This window comes from Nicotiana attenuata, unplaced genomic scaffold, assembly GCF_001879085.1.
Source record: "Nicotiana attenuata strain UT unplaced genomic scaffold, NIATTr2, whole genome shotgun sequence".
Lineage (NCBI taxonomy): Eukaryota > Viridiplantae > Streptophyta > Magnoliopsida > Solanales > Solanaceae > Nicotiana > Nicotiana attenuata.
Window position 1 is genome coordinate 36,043 of NW_017672729.1, and position 19,254 is coordinate 55,296.

The 19,254-nt window shown below is 38.4% G+C and overlaps 1 protein-coding gene across 1 annotated transcript; it reads left to right on the forward strand.

Moving 5' to 3' along the window:
- Positions 1 to 16,321: 16,321 nt before the first annotated feature.
- On the forward strand, positions 16,322 to 18,809 carry LOC109214291 (L-type lectin-domain containing receptor kinase S.4-like). The gene has a single exon (XM_019378195.1). It carries the CDS (start codon positions 16,474 to 16,476, stop codon positions 18,547 to 18,549), a length of 2,076 nt encoding a protein of 691 aa, XP_019233740.1. The 5' UTR covers positions 16,322 to 16,473; the 3' UTR covers positions 18,550 to 18,809.
- The last annotated feature ends 445 nt before the right edge of the window (positions 18,810 to 19,254 follow it).

Consider the following 19,254-nt stretch of genomic DNA (forward strand, 5'->3'; position numbering starts at 1 on the left):
TTTCGGCCTTCTTCTAACGTGCCTACTTAGCTTATCTTAGTTCCCACGCATGCCGGAATTTCGTGCAACTCATATGATCTCCAATATTACTTTTGGTTTCATTTCCAGCTCATTAGCTCCGATAGGTGCCACTTTCTTATGGAGTGCATATGATGTTGTTGTGAGGCTGTTGTTACAAGACCATTTCCTCTTTCGATCACTATGCTTAGGTTGCAACCTTCTTCCTTATTTCCTTAGCTAGTCTTTCATTGTAATACTTAGGGAGGGCCCTCTGAGTTTTCCATACTCCAGGTATGTTAAGGCCATCCCTTCTTTCTTTTTGGCATGATCCAAATTATACAAAAGAAACGAGCAAACGCACAGTTTTCATAAAGGACTCTATTCATAGAAATACTAGGGGTCTCTGTGTTCTTGATTCCCCATGTGACATATTATTATATCTTCGGTTCATGGGTCTCAGAATAATATGCAGTTGAAAAAGTTATCCAAAGGAATATTGAGATTATTACATATTTTTTATGCATTTCATTCATTTATACATGTGCATTGACCCATGACCAGATGACGTTATATATATATATATATATATATATATATATATATATATAGAAAAAGGTTACGGCGTTATATACGCACCACCACCTGATCAGCTGGTATACGTTGATGATTTTGCCCACAGTGGCCGAGACGACATGATGGGATGCCCTCATAGGCTTGATGATATTATGTAAACCTATACCTATGCATGACACGACATTTATATGCACGTGCATGACATTATAAATGTTTCAGAATTTACGAAGATATTCAGATTTACAGAGGGATTTCTTTATTCCATGTTTCATCTATCTTTTACGTACTGATTTTCATGCCTTACATACTCAGTATATTTTTCATACTGACGCCCTATTTCACGGGGCCTGCGTTTCATGCCCGCAGGTGCAAGTAGGCAAGTTGACGGTCCCCCTTCTTAGTATCCTTGATCAGCGAGAGTTGGCGTGCTCCACTTGATCCGGAGTTGCTTTTGATTTTGGTACGATATGCTTGTATATATATATATATGGGTATGACGTGGCTCAGTCCCGTCATTGTACAGTTGTATTTCTATTAGAGGTCTGTAGCAGTTATGTACAGTTGGATAGTATGTGGCCTTGTCGGCTTTCGGTTTTGGGTGTATAGTTGTCTATAGCAGCCTTGCTGGCTCGCCCACTGTATTCCGCAAGTATACGTACGTATGCCTTTTTGGCAGGTTTCCTTCATGTATGTTATTTTCGTAATTCAGCAGACGCCATTCAGGTTTATGTATTAGACGCATGCTTAGGGGTGTTCGACAGGTAGGACTCGGGCACCCGTCGCGGCCCACCGATTTGGGTCGTGACAAAAGTGTGGGGACACTGCATTTCATGCCCGCAGGTCCCGATAGACAGGTTGAGAGCCCTCCAAGTAGGCTATCAGCTCAGTGGAAGATGTTGGTGCGCTCCATTTGCTTCAGAGTTGCTTGTTTGGTTATTATGATTTAGACGTGTATTGTTTGGAATGGCAGGACTCTGTCCCGACCTTTATGAAAATTATGTATTCTTAGAGGCTTGTAGACAAATGTCATGTACGTAAAAGACTGTATGGCCTTGTCGGCCTATGTTCAGTATACAAGTGATTATTTTGGTCTTATAGGCCCGTATGTCTTATGTATAAGTTGGTATCACATGTTGTATTCTACTTATCTCACGGTAGCCTTCTGGCTCAGTTATCTATGGTAGAATGACAAGAAAAGATACGTTATGTTGGTACTCGGTTGAGCAAGGTACCGGGTGCCCGTCGCGGCCCATTGGTTTGGGTCGCGATAGAAAACGGGATTTTTTTCAACAAATAGCCCGTGCACGAACTCGTCACCTCACGTACACGACGCTCATAAATCAAACAGTACCAAATCCTAAGGGGAGTTCCCCCACACAAGGTTAGGCAAGCCACTTACCTCGAACCAAGCTCAAATCAATCCGAAATAATGCTCTTTCCACGAATATCCAGCTCCGGATGGCCCAAATCTAGCCAAATCAATTACATAACGTAAATATAGCTACAAACAACTAATTTAGCTAATGAAATCAAAGCTAAGGCAAGAAAATAGAAAAATACCCAAATATCCTCCCCGGGCCCACGTCTCGGAATCGGGTAAAAATTACCAAATAAGAACACCCATTCACTCACGAGATCACTCGTGCAAAAATCATCCAAATCTGACGCCTAAATCCCACTCAAATCTCAGATTTTTGGTTGGGGAACTTTTCCCCCAATTTCCCAACTTCCTCACTCGAATTTATTAATTTAATGAAGAAAAAATTATGGATTAATGAAATATGATCAAAATAGGATTAGGAATCGTTACCTAGTGATTTCCTCTGATAAACTCTCGAAAAATCGCCTTCCTCCGAGCTCAAAGTCAAATTTTATGGAATGAACACCAAACCCTCGACTTCTCTCTTTTTCTGCCAGACAAACCGCACCTGCGGACCCTTCTTCGCACCTGCGGCGCCGCACCTGCGAAAATTCCATTGCAAGTGCGGAATTCACTTAAGTAGGCTGGGACCGCACCTGCGAGCATTGGGCCGCACTTGCGAGCCCGCACCTGAGGTCCCCAACCGCTTCTGCGGATTCCTTACCGCATCTGCGGACCCAACTGGTCTAGGCCAAATTCCGCTTATGCGGTTCCTTAGCCGCTTCTGCGGCTCCGCACCTGCTGTCCAAAATGCGCAGGTGCGAAAACACCAGGTGCAGCAACTTCAACAATTTGCATAAGTCTCAAACCAATCCGTTAAGCACCCGGAACTCACCCGAGGCCCCCGGGACCTCAACCAAACATACCAACCAATCCTAAAATATCGTACGAACTTAGTCGAGCTCTCAAATCACATCCAACAACGCTAAAAACACAAATCACCCTCCAATCCAAACTTGATGAACTCGAAACTTCCAAATTTGGCAACCGATGCCGAAATCAAACAAACCACGTCCGTTTGACCCCAAATTTTACACACAAGTCATATTCAACATTACGGACCTACTCCAACTTCCGGAATTGGATTGCGACCCCAATATCAAAAATTCCACTACCGGCCCAAAACTCCAAAAATTTGACTTTCGCCATTTCAAGCCTAAATAAGTTACGGACCTCCAGAACACAACCCGGACATGCCCTTAAGCCCAAAATCACCCAACAGAGCTAAAGGAATCGACGAAACTCCATTCCGGAGCCGTCTTCACATTGTTCCGACTGCGGTCCAAATTCTAAGACTTAAGCTCTCATTCAGGGACTAAGTGACCCAAAACACTCCGAAATTCAAAACGAATCATCCCGACAAGTCACAATAGCAGAAATGGATACGGGGGAAGCTGTTAAAAGGGGATCGGTATATTAATTCTCAAAATGACCGGTCGGATCGTTACACTACTATCAAAAGATATGAAGTTTAAAATTAAATTATTGTTAAATATCGAAAGATATTATTCTTTTGTGATGAACTAAAAAGAGAAATATATTACATAAATTTGAATAGAGAGAATAGTTGTTAGCATTCTTTGAATCATTAATATGACGATTTTTTTCACTTTCAGCCTGCCCCAGAAACTATTTATATTTGGTAGCCGAAAAAATATATAAAATTTGTATAATTTCTGTACATAACTTATAGAATGTATGTATATCCAATAGATATATATTTTTTCGGCAATGATTTTGAGAGCAATTACACAATGTCATATTCTCATATGGGTATACCTTGGAAGAAAGTGCAATTATGTATTGCCCACTAGACAAGAAAAATAAAAATAAAATCCATAAGTCCATTGATCACGCCCAACTCTAGTCCTAAAAAGGATAAGCGGTCGCTGCAAATATAACCCGGTCTAAAAGTCCGGAGTCGAATCCCATAGAGAACTAAGGCTTAGCTATATCTGTTTAATATCACTAAGAAGACAAGTTTGAACAATTTTCTAAATTATAAAGATTGAGATTTATATTTCTAACTAATTAACTAGCAAATACTACAAAGCGGTAAAATTATTAACTAACAAGACAAAGGGTTGGAGACTAAATTAAGGAGATCTAGAGTTATGATTTCCCCAATTGTCGGAATCCTTACAGCTATGTTCCCTACAATTTCGCCAATGTATTCTCTACTGATCGTGAGCACTTTAGGTGTCGTAATTCTCTCTCGAGCAACTACAACAATTTACTAGAAATATTCTCTCGAACTACGCTAGTTGGCTTTATCTAACCGCTCATTATGACCACGTCAAGGCTTTGTTATTTCTAAACCTACCTTTAAACCCAATATATTAATTTCTCACATACATTAGGAGTGACGTTGTTCAACAACTACCTAAATATGTATCCTTTCTCAAGCAACACATAATAAATAGGCACAGTCAATCGATGACCATTCAATCAACAACAACAAACACGTAGTTGAACAAGTAGAGAAATTCAATGGCTCAATTATATAAAAACATAACAAGAATTTATCCTACAAAAGGTTCTATCAAAACCCTAGAAAACGAATTAGCTGTTCATAATAGTATGTAAAACTACAATACTAAAAATCATAACCAACAATGAAAATAGGAAGAGGAAAGAAAAACTTGTTGAAGAATTCCCCGCCTTGCTCCTATTGTATCTCTGCCTCCTAAGTATTCTAAAAACAAGCTTGAAAACAATCTTGGGCGAGTTTCTAAAGCTTATAAGGGTTTGGCAAAAGTTTCCCCGAAATTACACTTTGGTCCCCAGATTTTCTGGTGCGTGAACAGTGCACCGCGGTCGCGGTAGGCCGCGGTAAGAGCTGACCATTCTGTTTTGCTCTTTTAATCCGTCGCGGTTGCACCGCGGTCGCGGTGGAATTTTTGCCCAGGCCATTTCCTGCTTCTTTGTGCTCGGGTACTCTCGAGTGGGCGTTTTCTTCACATTATTGCCTCCAAAACACTCCGTTGTGCTTCCTCACTTAGACTATTCCCTGCGAAATAAAAGAACACCATTTAGAGCATTTTGTTGGCAATTTGACTATAAAACAACAATAAAGCATGATAATATTAAGGTGTAAACATTGTCTATATAGCCTAATATCAACACCCCATACTTAAATCATTGCTAGTCCTCGAGCAATCCACCACACTCCATCAAAGTTCCTTCCCTAAGCTTTTCCCTTAACGACTCACACCTTGAACATTTTACCAAAGTTGCACCTAGTAGTGGACAACCTTTACCTCAAGAGTCACATCTTTCGTACCATGCAACATTCGCACTTACTCAAACCACTCTATACAAGAACCCAGACTTACCTTTCCTTTGTGAATCACATGCCCTCACATCACACAAGAGAGTAGTTCCACATATAATGAGGTTTAGAACAATTAGGAACCAAGATAGACAGAATTCGCTCACTCTCAAAAAGAACATTCACATGCCACAAAGATGCACCATAAGCTTGCCCGTAGTGTAATACTCTACTAATCGAGCCCACTTAGTCTAAGATCAATAGGACTTCACTTGGTTGTAATGTAGGCTAAAAGACGGGTAGGATATATTTAGATATAGTGACTAACCTCCCTAAGCACTTTTAATACAATTACATTAACCTTCAAGATCATACTTGTGTCAACCAAACACTCCACCACATTTATTTACAACACCCTCATCCATTAGGTGCAATTGTACAAACTACCACTTATCAACCACTAGAATTATTTATAACCCTTTTTCTCTTCTTTTTTTTTCGTGATGCTTCTTCTTTTATGCTTCAAAATTCAGCACCTTTCTTTATTTCAATGGTTCCACTCAAAAACCAAACCACCACCCCACAATTTTGCTTTTGCATATTGTCAATACTATTCAAGTGCTTATTGGGAGGTAAAAGGGTTCAAACAGCAAGCTATTCAAATAATTGGGTAAGGTTCGCAATGTGGTTGCCAAAGAAACAGGCTTATAGGCTCAACGGGGTTAACTAAGATGTAATGCATTCAGGTGGGTTTATTATATATGTCTGGCTCAACAACAAAATGCCTATATCACTTCTAAAACTGAATAAGACTACTATTTCGCTTTGCAAACACACAGGGCAAGTTCTAGGCATCAAATGTGAATCATGGAATACAATAAAACTCACTCACACATGGCACATGACTCACTCCGGATTAGTTTATCAAGACATTCTCTTTTGAGTGTTCAAGTTAGATACAAACATACAATTTGGAGGCACTTAAACAAGATTCAACCCTTGAAGCTAAGCCTTACACTCTAGTGTCTATTGTGTTCATGTGTAAAAATGCTAAAGGTTTTTCCTTCGATTTTAACTCGTAGCCCATTAATCCTAATCTAAAACTAAAAAGAACAAAAACAAAAGCTACCTATACCCGGTTCAAGTCAAACCCTTGGAAAAGAACCGAGGTTTAAAGAAAAACCAAGGGGTAATTGCTACACTACCTAACAAAAGAAAATCTTTTTGTTGTTTTTTTTTTCTTTAGACTTAAATCCCTCAAGAAAATTGTCTAATAGATCCATCGTCGGGAAAAGTCCATCGTCGGGAAAAGTCCAATCTTTTCTATTTAAAAAAAAATTATTCAATTAAACTAACACAACTAAAATAGCATAGAAAGTCCCCCAGGCAATCTCCTCACCCCGCACTTAAAATTGTGCATTATCCCTAATGCACACCCATACATACAAGAGGGTAAAAGAAACTCCCTGGTAGGCCAAAGGCCGAAGCACTAGCATCTCATGGGGTACTCAGATTTCTCCCAGGCCCGGTCCTTCGTGCGGGTACCTCACACTTAGTTCCAACCATCTGCTTCGCTGTTGCATCCTTCCAATAGCTTTGCTTTCCATGCTCCTAGAAAATCAAAAATCGATACTACAAAAATAATACATTAAAAAAAAAAGAAAGCAGTAAAGCTGGGTTGCCTCCCAACAAGCGCTTGATTTAACGTCGCGGCACGACGTGAATCACTTTTTGCCTCCACCTCGAGCTTATGAATTGAACCCCAAGTTTTGATTCAAGCTTATGATTATGGTCATGGGGCGGTGGAATAAATCTAACTGGCCCAAGAAAATAATGTAGTATTCTGCACTCCTTGGCCTTTGTATGAGGTATGTAATCCTGACTTTCTAGCAAGAAGAATTCCAGAATATATGCACCTTGTTCCTCATTCCTTGACTCTTCGATTGGTTCAGATGACTCTATTTTCATATCATCATACAAACATAATGTGGAAAAATGCTTGGAGTGTGGACCAATGCGCTCAAACACATGAACTTCAGGACTTTCAACATCCTCAACATCAATGATACTAGAGTCAACAAAATTTATATCCTCAAAGTCCTTGGTTGGCTCTAGTCTCACTGATCACGCCCAACTCCAGTCCTAAAAAGGATAAGCGGTCGCTGCAAATATAATCTATATTAATAGAGATTAAACTAATTCAAATATATATTAATATAACAATCAATTCATCCCCAACGGGTTTCACCAAAACCTTACATAATAAATTAGCTATTCATAATAGTATGTAAAACTATAATATTAAAAGTCATAACCAACAATGAAAAATAAGAAGAGGAAGGAAAAAACTTGTTGAAGAATTCCCCGTCTTGCTCTTATTGTGTCTCTGCCTCCTTAGGTCAAAATATGTGTCAAAAATATGTCCCCCCTCTTCAAAATAGGTTTAGGACCCCTTTTATACAAGTTGGAATAGTGTAGGGCCGAAATAACCTTGTCCCGGACGAAATAGGACTTCTTTTTGACGCCTGGAGAGGCGCGGCCGCGGCCAAAACGCGGTAGGACCGCGACCAGACAAGCTCTTTGATTTTCTGCCACGGTCAGTTCCGCGGTCGCGGTTTCTACCGCGTTTTTCACCCTGTTCCGATTGGAATTTGAAAAAACGTGAAAGTTGTAGCCCTTTGAGTTAGCTGTCCAGCCATATATTGAGAAGCCCGGATGGAGTTCTGAGCAAAAAGTTATGTCTATTTTACTAGACAGTGCACAATATGCCTCATCGAGTCTTCGTTTGTTCTCAACTATCAAATTTGACACCCGAACACGATCCCGGCTTAATTCCTTGAGCTTTTACTCAGACGTCAAAGCTTCAAATCACTTAAATTCATTCCATAACATCTATATAGCTCGGAATCACTCATACAAGGCATAAAACACACAATTAGTGCAAAACACTAGCGATTAAAGCGCACACTCAACTAAAGTGCAGTAAATTAGAGTGTAATAATCGACTAAAATATGCAATTATAGCCTATCATCAACACCCCACACTTACACCATTGCTCGTCCTCGGGCAATCAAACTACATTTTTTTTATAGACACGACCTTTTTAAAAAATTCTCCTAACGCAGCACACCAAGAGTATTTAAAATAGACTAAGCACAAAAGCGTAACATCTTCACCTCAAGATTTGACTCACAAGTACCACGCATTATTCTCAACTCACCTACTTACTCTAACATAGAGGTCACTGACATTACCTTTCCTTCATGAATCAAGTGCCCTCACACAACACAAGAGAGTAGTTCCTCACAATAAAATTTAAGAACATTTAGGAACTCAAGATAGAAAGAATTCACACACTCTCAGAAATAACATTCATATGCCACAAAAGATGCACCATAAGCTTGCCCGTAGTGTACTACTCCACTAATCGAGCTCATTCAATCTAGGATCAATTAGGACTTTATTTGGTTGTAATGTAGGCTACGGGACGGGTAGGATATATTTAGATATAAGAGTGACTACACCTCCCTAAGCACTTTAATACATACATTTTAACATTTAAACCCCATACTTATGTCAAACCAAAATTCCACCTTCACATCAATGTAAATTACCCCATTCTTCTTTAAGCACACTTACGTCAAGAGCCACCACTTATCAAGGAATTTTTTTTTTCACAACAATCCAACTATATTTTTTTTCAATTCAAGTGGCTCTTCCTTTTTCAAAACAGTGCACCTTTCTCCTTATTCAATTAGTTCCATTCAAAAGCCAAACCAACCACCCCACACTTTAACTTTTACATAAATCATCACAATTCAAGTGCTTATGAGAGGTTAAAAGGTTCAAATAGATAGTCCATTCGAACAATTGGGTAAGACTTGTAATGTGGTTGCCAAAGAAATAGGATTAGGGCTCAAATGGGTTAACTACGATACATAACCATTAGGCGGGTAAAATATACATATCTGGCTCAACAAAGAAATGCCTATATCACTTCCTAGACTGAATAAAACTACTATTTCGCTTTACAAACACACGGGGCAAGTTCTAGGCATCAAATGCAATGCACAGAACATAACAAATCCTTACACACACATGGCACATAACTCACTCGGGATTGGTTTCATCAAGACACTCTAGTCAAAGCAGTTAAGCAAATTTAAAATCATACAATTTAAGGTACTTATACAAGAGTCAAAAACTGAGCCTAAGCGTCACAACCAAAGTACTCACTATTCTCAAGGCATAACAAAGTCAAGAGATATTGCTTCAATTCAAAACACAACACAATGGCTCCTATTCCTAAAAAAACTAACTACATCCGGTTCAAATAAAACCCTTGGAAAAGAACCGTGGCACAAAGAAAAATCAAGGGGGAATTATTACACTACCTACAAATTTTTTTTTTCTTTAGACTTAAATCCCTCAAGAAAATTGTCTAATAGATCCATCGCCGGGAAAAATCCAATCTTTTAAAAAAAAACTATTTAATTAAACTAATACAGCTAAAGTAGCATGAAAAGTCACCCAGACAATCTCATCACCCCACACTTAAAATTGTGCATTGTCCCCAATGCACACCATAACTAATAAAAGGGTAAAAGAGACTCCCTGGTAGGCCAAAGGCCGAAGCACTAACAACTCATAGGGTACTCAGACTTCTCCAAAGCTTGGTCCTTCGTGCGGGTACCTCACACTTAGTTCCAGCCATTTGGTTTGCTGTTGCATCCTTCCAATACCTTTGCTTTCCATTCTCCTAAAAATAAAAATTGACACTACAAAAATAATACAATTAAAAAAAATAAAAAATAAATAAAAGAAAGCAATAAAGCTGGGTTGCCTCCCAACAAGCGCTTGATTTAACGTCGCGGCACGACGCGAATCACTTTTTGCCTCCACCTCGAGCTTATGAATTGAACCCCAAGTTTTGCTTCAAGCTTATGATTATGCTCTTGGGGTGGTACAAATTCTTGCGAGCCAAAAATTAGATAAAATCTTATGCACTTGTTGGCTCTCGACCGGGGAGTGTCACCTTGCCTAGACGGCCTTGAGAATAAGGCTCATCTACCTCTTCCTTGGACTCCTTTTTATGCTCATAAGGGTGAATTTTCATTTTACCGCCTGAACATAATGTAGAGAAGTGTTTGAAATGAGGCCACGCGCTCAAATACATGAACTTCAAGATTTTTAACCTCCTCAACACCAATCACACTAGAGTCAACTAAATTTGTATCTTCAACGTCCTTGGTTGACTCTAGTATTACTTCTTCAACATTGACATCCTCAAATTCTAGTTGGCTAGGTTGTTGATGTTCTACTCTGACCTCCCAATTAACACCTCAAATTCATGCTCTTCTTGGCTACTATCCTCAATATTGGCTTGTTGAGCATTAAAAGCTCCAACCACCTGACTCAATTGAGCCTACAACTTGCGAATAGTTGCCTCTTGCCTTTCTATGTGCAATTGTTTCTCATTGTTTTGTTCCAGAAGACACTTTAGCATATCCTTGATCTCCTTTAGGTCCGCATTCCCAGGTTCTTTGTTCCTACTAACTTCACAAGAAAAGGTAAAACCATCATAGTAAGGGGTTGGGGGAAAATAAGAAATATAAGCACAACCATGAAGGTGACCACTTTTACCACCACACACATCACACACATTCCACAAATAAGATTGAGTTGGTGCACATAACTAGCTCTTAGGAACGTTTTGAAAATTTGGCCACGGGTGGTTTCCTTCACAATATGTATGGAGATCAATAGTAGAATTATCTACACCTAAATTCCCATAATTCCAAGATGCCATGTTTCTCAAATCAACAGTTAAAAAAAAATTAAAAAAAATAAACTAAAAGTTCAAACTTGAACCCTAGCAATATATACAGCTACAACTACACCGTTAGTTCCCCGGCAACGGCGCCAAAATTTGATCACGCCCAACTCTAGTCCTAAAAAGGATAAGCGGTCGCTGCAAATATAATCCGGTCTAAAAGTCTAGAGTCGAATCCCACAGAGAACTAAGGCTTAGCTGTATCTGTTTAGTATCACCAAGAAGACAAGATTGAAAATAAATAAACAGCTGAAAACTAACTATGCTTGAATTGTAAACAATTAGAATAAAGGTCTAAGGTAATGGTTTCCCCCGTTATTGATTTCCTTGGTTGTATGTTTCTTATAGCGTTGACTTAGTTGCCTCTATCAATCATGAACTCTCCAGCTATCATAAATCTATCTCAAGCAATTATGATAATTTACTAGACGCACTCTCTCAAGCTACGCTAGCTAGATTCGCATTACAGTTCACTTAGATCGCACCCGAGGTATCTTTATCTCTAATCCAACCTCTAAACCCTCGGTTATGACTCTCGCCTATACTCCGGGAGTGATGTTGTTCAAACAACTACCTAAATATGCACTCTCTCTCAAGCAGATACATAATAAATAGGAACGACTAATTGAGGATCCTTTCAATTAACCACAATCAAAACATAGTTGAACAAATAGAGATTAAACTAATTCAAATCTATATTAATATAACAATCAATTCATCCCCAACAGGTTTCACCAAAACCTTACATAATAAATTAGCTATTCATAATAGTATATAAAACTATAATATCAAAAGTCATAACCAACAATGAAAAATAAGAAGAGGAAGGAAAAAACTTGTTGAAGAATTCCCCGCCTTGCTCTTATTGTGTCTCTGCCTCCTTAGGTCAAAATATGTGTCAAAAATATGTCCCCCCCCCCCCCGTCTTCAAATAGGTTTAGGACCCCTTTTATACAAGTTGGAATAGTGTAGGAACGAAATAACCTTGTCCCGGACGAAATAGGACTTCTTTTTGACGCCTGGAGCGGCGCGGCCACGGCCAAAATGCGGTAGGACCGCGGCCAGACAAGCTCTCTGATTTTCTGCCACGGTCAGTTCCGCGGTCGTGGTTTCTACCGCGTTTTTCACCCTGTTTCGTCTAGAATTTGGAAAAACATAAAACATGAAAGTTGAAGCCCCTTGAGTTAGCTGTCCAACCATATATTGTAGAGCCCAAATAGAGTTCTGAGCAAAAAGTTATGTCTATTTTATTAGACAGTGCGCAATATACCTTATCGAGTCTTCGTTTGTTCTCAACTATCAAATTTGACCCCCGAACACGATCCCGGCTTAATTCCTTGAGCTTTTACTCAGACTTCAAATATTCAAATCACTTAAATTTATTCCATAACATCTATATAGCTCGGAATCACTCCTACAAGGCATAAAACACACAATTAGTGCAAAACACTTGCGATTAAAGCGCACACTCAACTAAAGTGCAGTAAATTACAGTGTAATAATCGACTAAAATACGCAATTATAGCCTATCATCATTCACTTCTTCAACATTGACATCCTCAAATTGTAGTTGGCTAGGTTGTTGATATTCTACTCTGACCTCCCCAATTAACACCTCAAATTCATGTTCTTCTTGGATGCTATCCTCAATATTGGCTTGTTGAGCATTAAAAGCTCCAACCACTTGACTCAATTGAGCCTCCAACTTGCGAATAGTTGCCTCTTGCCTTTCTATGTGCAATTGTTTCTCATTGTTTTGCTCCAGAAGGCACTTTAGCATATCCTTGATCTCCTTCAGGTCCGCATTCCCAGGTTCTTTGTTCCTATTAACTTCACAAGAAAAGGTAGAACCATCATAGTAAGGGGTTGGGGGAAAATAAGAAATATAAGCACAACCATGAAGGTGACCATTTTTACCACCACACACATCACACACATTCCACAAATAAGATTGAGTTGGTGCACATAACTCGCTCTTAGGAAGTTTTGAAAATTTTGCCACGGGTAGTTTCCTTCACAATATGTATGGAGATCAATAGTAGAATTATTTACACCTAAATTCCCATAATTCCAAGGTGTCATGTTTCTCAAGTCAACACTTATAAAAAAAACATAAAAAAAAATAAAAACAAAAAAAAAAAAGTTCAAACTTGAACCCTAGCAATATATACAGATACAACTACACCGTTAGTTCCCCGGCAACGGCGCCAAAATTTGATCACGCCCAACTCTAGTCCTAGAAAGGATAAGCGATCGCTGCAAATATAACCCGGTCTAAAAGTCCGGAGTCGAATCCCACAGAGAACTAAGGCTTAGCTATATCTATTTAATATCACTATAAGACAAGTTTGAACGATTTTCTAAATTATAAAGATTGAGTTTTATATTTCTAACTAATTAACTAACAAATACTACAAAGCGGTAAAATTATCAACTAACAAGACAAAGGGTTGGAGACTAAATTAAGAAGATCTAGAGTTATGATTTTCCCAATTGTCGGAATCCTTACAGCTATGTTCCGTACAATTTCGCCAATGTATTCTCTACTGATCGTGAGCACTTTAGGTGTCGTAATTCTCTCTCGAGCAACTACAACAATTTATTAGACATATTCTCTCGAACTACGCTAGTTGGCTTTATCTAGCCGCTCATTATGACCACGTCAAGGCTTTGTTATTTCTAAACCTACCTTTAAACCCAATATATTGATTTCTTACATACGTTAGGAGTGACGTTGTTCAACAACTACCTAAATATGTATCCTTTCTCAAGCAACACATAATAAATAGGCACAGTCAATCGATGGTCATTCAATCAACAACAACAAACACGTAGTTGAACAAGTAGAGAAATTCAATGGCTCAATTATATAAAAACATAACAAGAATTTATCCTACAAAAGGTTCTATCAAAACCCTAGAAAACGAATTAGCTATTCATAATAGTATGTAAAACTACAATACTAAAAATCATAACCAATAATGAAAAATAGGAAGAGGAAAGAAAAACTTGTTGAAGAATTCCCCGCCTTGCTCCTATTGTGTCTCTGCCTGCTAAGTATTCTAAAAACAAGCTTGAAAACAATCTTGGGCGAGTTTCTAAAGCTTATAAGGGTTTGGCAAAAGTTTCCCCGAAATTACACTTTGGTCCCCAGATTTTCTGGTGCGTGAACAGTGCACCGCGGTCGACCGCGGTGAGAGCTGACCATTCTGTTTTGCTCTTTTAATCCGCCGCGGTTGCACCGCGGTCCACCGCGGTCGCGGTGGAATTTTTTCCCAGGCCATTTCCTGCTTCTTTGTGCTCGGGTACTCTCGAGTGGGCGTTTTCTTCACATTATTGCCTCCAAAACACTCCGTTGTGCTTCCTCACTTAGACTATTCCCTGCGAAACAAAAGAACACCATTTAGAGCATTTTGTTGGCAATTTGACTATAAAACAACAATAAAGCATGGTAATATTAAGGTGTAAACATTGTCTATATAGCCTAATATCATCCATAGTCTTAAGTTGTTGTTTAATAGATTAGTTCCTTTAGTTCAACAGCCTCCATCTTGTCAATTAAAAAAAATTAAAGGATAAACATAGTTTATTTATGAGGAAGCAGATAATAAATTAATGAGTAAAGGCTGGTGCTTTAAGCCAAAGATATTTATACAATAATATTCCTTTGTCCTTTATTACCCAAGTGAAACCACCAAGAAGTCAAAAATTGCCAAGCTGTTAATATTCCTTGTGCAAATAGAGATATGCTCATTGGCTCAATAAGATATTAGAAAATTATGACTTGACTTGTCTTGATGATACTACTGAAAATGCAACTTTACTGACTTAGTGTTGATTTCAACAAAATTAAACAATAATATACTAATGAACTTAAAGGGGAGTCTTGGAGTAACGATAAAGTTGTTGGGAAACAAATAGCCAAATTTACAATTGATAATGGAAAAATAGCTCCAATTTTAAAAGTAATCGAAATTTAGCCACTTTTTTTTTTTGATATAAAGATAGAATATGAACAACAACACCATTAAAAGTCCGGAAATATTCCTTTATGCTGGAGTTCGAATTTTTTACATAATGAGTTTCGAGCATAATGTGCTGGAGTTCCAACATAATATACGGAAAGTTTATATGTAGGAGCTCTATAATCCTGTAATATTATGCTGGAACTTTTCCATCTGCTGGAGTTCCAACATAATATGCCGGAAGTTTATACGCAGGAGCTCCATAATCCCGCATATTTTGCTAGAACTTGCTGTATTTCAGCAAAACAATGGCTATTTTTAATGACTTTGCAAACACGGGCTATTTTTCGATTACCGATCCGAAAACTGGCTAGCCCGTGCTAATTTCACTAAAGTTGTCGCTCTGACCTATATATCATGTGTTCGAGCTGTGAAAGCAACCACTAATGCTTGCATTAGGGTGACTGTCTACATCACAGCCCTAGAGGTGCCGCCCTTCATCGAATCCTGAATGAATGTTGGATGCTTTGTGCAACGGTCTGACTTTTTAATATATTAATGAACTCCACATTGTTCTATTCCCTTCCTTCAAATTTTCAGAACATTCAAGAAATTGCAAGAATAACATACACCCGGAATTTTCGGCTAGAATCAATTAAAGTAATACAATATATTTTCGAAGAATTGATTGAGTTATTAACATGTAACCTCTTATTATTTGCACAAAAGGAATGGTATCCTAGGTTTGTGCTATCTCTATCGGTGCTTACTTCTTTCTTTTGTTCTCTTCTCTTAGGTTCTTTTAATATGTTTGTCCTAGTACTTCGAGAAACATACTTTTACACAAATAAAAAGAAATCACAAAATGTAATTATGTTAAAATTTAATTTGTATTTAACAATTAAGTGTATGTTACTCCGTCCGATTCAAAAAAATTAATTTTTTTTTATTGTTTTCACGTATATTAAGAAACTCACCTCAAAAATACAATAGCAATCATCCAATCAACATACACAACGTAAAACCATTTTCTTGAAACCAAGTGTCAAAGGACTCAAGGTGTAGTTGGCTACTCATGGACTGTAGTGTGCTGTAGTGGTAAGCCTGCATTTTGTTTCCAAAATCATAAACATAAAAATCCTATGTGAAAATTACCTACCACAAATTTCTCTTCACTCTTCTTCCACTTTATTACAGCCTCTGAACACCATTCCATTATAGTACTTTGCTAAACACTCCCCCCCCCCCCTCCCCCCAACCCCACCTAACTTTCCCCACCCACCCCCTCTTTCCTCTTTTAACAGACAAATCACATGTTACAAATCAGAGGCAACTTAATGTCTAGATTCAGCCATAAATCATAACACCAATTCTTGAACTCTACTACCAAATTTTACTCTTAGCTATGCCATGGCTAAAAATATTAGATTAACATTTGTCTTGGTATTTTTTATTTTGATATCAAGAAAAGTTTTTTCTGATCAAGAATTTGTTTACAATGGTTTTAATGGTATTGCAGCTAGTTATTTAAGTGTAAATGGTATTGCTGAGATAGAAAAAACTGGTGCTCTGAGGCTAACAAATGAAACATCAAGAACAGTTGGTCATGCCTTTTATAAAAGTGCAATCAAATTCAAGAATTTCCCAAATGGGAAAGTTTCTTCATTTTCTACTGCTTTTGCTTTTGGGATTGTTCCAGAATATGCTAAATTAGGTGGACATGGTTTTGCTTTCACAATTTCAAGGTCTAAAGATATGAAAGGTGCTCTTCCTAGTCAGTATTTAGGTCTTTTAAATTCAAGTGATATTGGTAATTTTTCAAATCATTTATTTGCTGTTGAATTTGATACTGTTCAAGATTTTGAGTTTGGTGATATTAGTGATAATCATGTTGGTATTGATATCAATAATTTAAAGTCTAATGCTTCAGTCAATGCTAGTTATTTTTCTGATGGAAATTCTACTAAGCAGAAGCTTTTTCTTCAGTGTGGTAAGACAATTCAGGCTTGGATTGACTATGATTCAAATAGAAATGTACTGAATGTTACACTCTCACTATCTTCAGTAAAACCAAATTATTCAATTTTGTCATTTCCAGTTGACCTTTCACCAATTCTTGAGGAGTTTATGTATGTTGGATTTTCTGCTTCAACTGGTTTGCTTGCTAGTTCACATTATATATTTGGTTGGAGTTTCAAAATGAATGGAAAAGCTCAATCTTTGGATCTTGATTTATTGCCTAATTTACCTGGACCTAAGAAGGATCAAACAACCTTAATTGTAGCGACGTCTTTATCTGCTGTCGTCTTTCTTGCATTTGGTGTTGTTTTGACCTTGTACATCATTTGGAAAATCAAGAACATAGATGTTATTGAGCCTTGGGAACTTGAAATAGGTCCACATAGGTTTTCGTATAAGGAGTTAAAGAAAGCTACAAGGGGTTTTAGGGATAAGGAGCTACTTGGTTTTGGTGGATTTGGTCGAGTTTATAAAGGAATGTTGCCTAAGACTAATACTGATGTTGCTGTTAAGCGAATAAATCATGATGCAAAACAAGGTCTCCAAGAATTTGTGTCTGAAATCGCTACCATTGGTCGCCTTAGACATAGGAATTTGGTTCAGCTTATAGGATGGTGTCGACGAAAAGGTGACTTGTTACTTGTTTATGACTTTATGCCTAATGGAAGCTTAGACAAGTACATTTATGATGATCCAAGAGTCATTTTAACGTGGGATCAGCGATTCAAGATTATTAAAGGCGTGGCTTCGGGGCTGCTGTATTTACATGAAGAGTGGGAACAAACTGTAATCCATAGAGATATCAAAGCAGGGAATGTGTTATTAGATGCGGAAATGAATGGACGACTTGGAGATTTTGGACTTGCCAAGTTATATGAGCATGGGGCAAATCCTAGCACGACAAGAGTAGTGGGCACGTTGGGTTACTTGGCTCCCGAATTAACCAAGACCGGAAAGCCTACAACAAGTTCAGATGTTTTTGCCTTTGGTGCATTGCTGCTAGAAGTTGCTTGTGGAAGGAGGCCAATTGAGGCGAAAGCATTGCCTGAGGAGTTGATTTTAGTTGATTGGGTTTGGGATAAATGGAAGGAACGTGCCATTCTTGAAGTGGTTGATCCGAGACTAAATGGCGAGTACGATGAGATGGAGGCTGTGGTGGTGCTTAAATTAGGACTAATGTGTTCAAATAATGCACCATCTAAGAGACCTAGCATGAGGCTAGTGGTGAGATACTTGGAAGGGGAGATGGCGCTGCCGGAGACGCTGGCAGCGCCCGATGAATATGATGGAAAAAAAGGCGGCGCTAGTGGTATGGGGTTTGAGGACTTTGTACATTCATATCCATCCTCGTCTTATTTCGAGAAAGTAAGCACGTGGTCATCGGCTTATGATGGTGAAGGAGATATTGACATTGAAGCTAATCCGATAACGCCGTTAACGGATTCTGGCAGAGAGGACAGCAGGTAGCCTATGCAAAATGGATGGACCATTCCACCTTTTCTCCCAAACTCCCTCCATATTTTAGTACTTGTTTTTTCGGTTTGATTTTTAGACTTAAATGTAAATTATGGCTTTTGAATAGAAAATGATGTTAATATCAACCATTCTCTGTTTTTGAGAAAATTGGTGTTAGTAGGGTGTGAATATATAGTAGAAGCCAGTCCTCTTTGAATCTTGATTATAAACTTTGTGATTGAAATGAATTCTAACTTCATTTGGTTCCTTTGTTTTTTCTCTTTTACTGATCTGTAATGGTTACTGAATCTTGATTATTATGTGGTGAACTGGTCCATGTAGAAAGTTATAGCCAAATTCATGTTAAAGGAGATTGCAATGTTATTCTGAAGTCGAAAATCATTACATATGCGAGAAGTAGTTTTCTTAGTACTTGTGGAATGGGTCTAGGCTGATGTCTTTTGCTGCCTGTGGGAGTTTTTTGTTGAGCTGTTAACATTTGGCATAACAAGATTCAAATTGCTCCTCCTCCTGCAACATTCAACACGTTCTTGGAGAATGACGAGAACGCACTGCAACTTATGTTGAACATACTCTTCAAAATGCTGCCGCAGCCGTGTCGAATCCTAAAAAAATGCACTACTTTTAGAGGAGCCAGCACACGCCTAGCAATATTTTCGGAGAGTCCGAGCAACATAGGCTGCAACAGGTAAACCC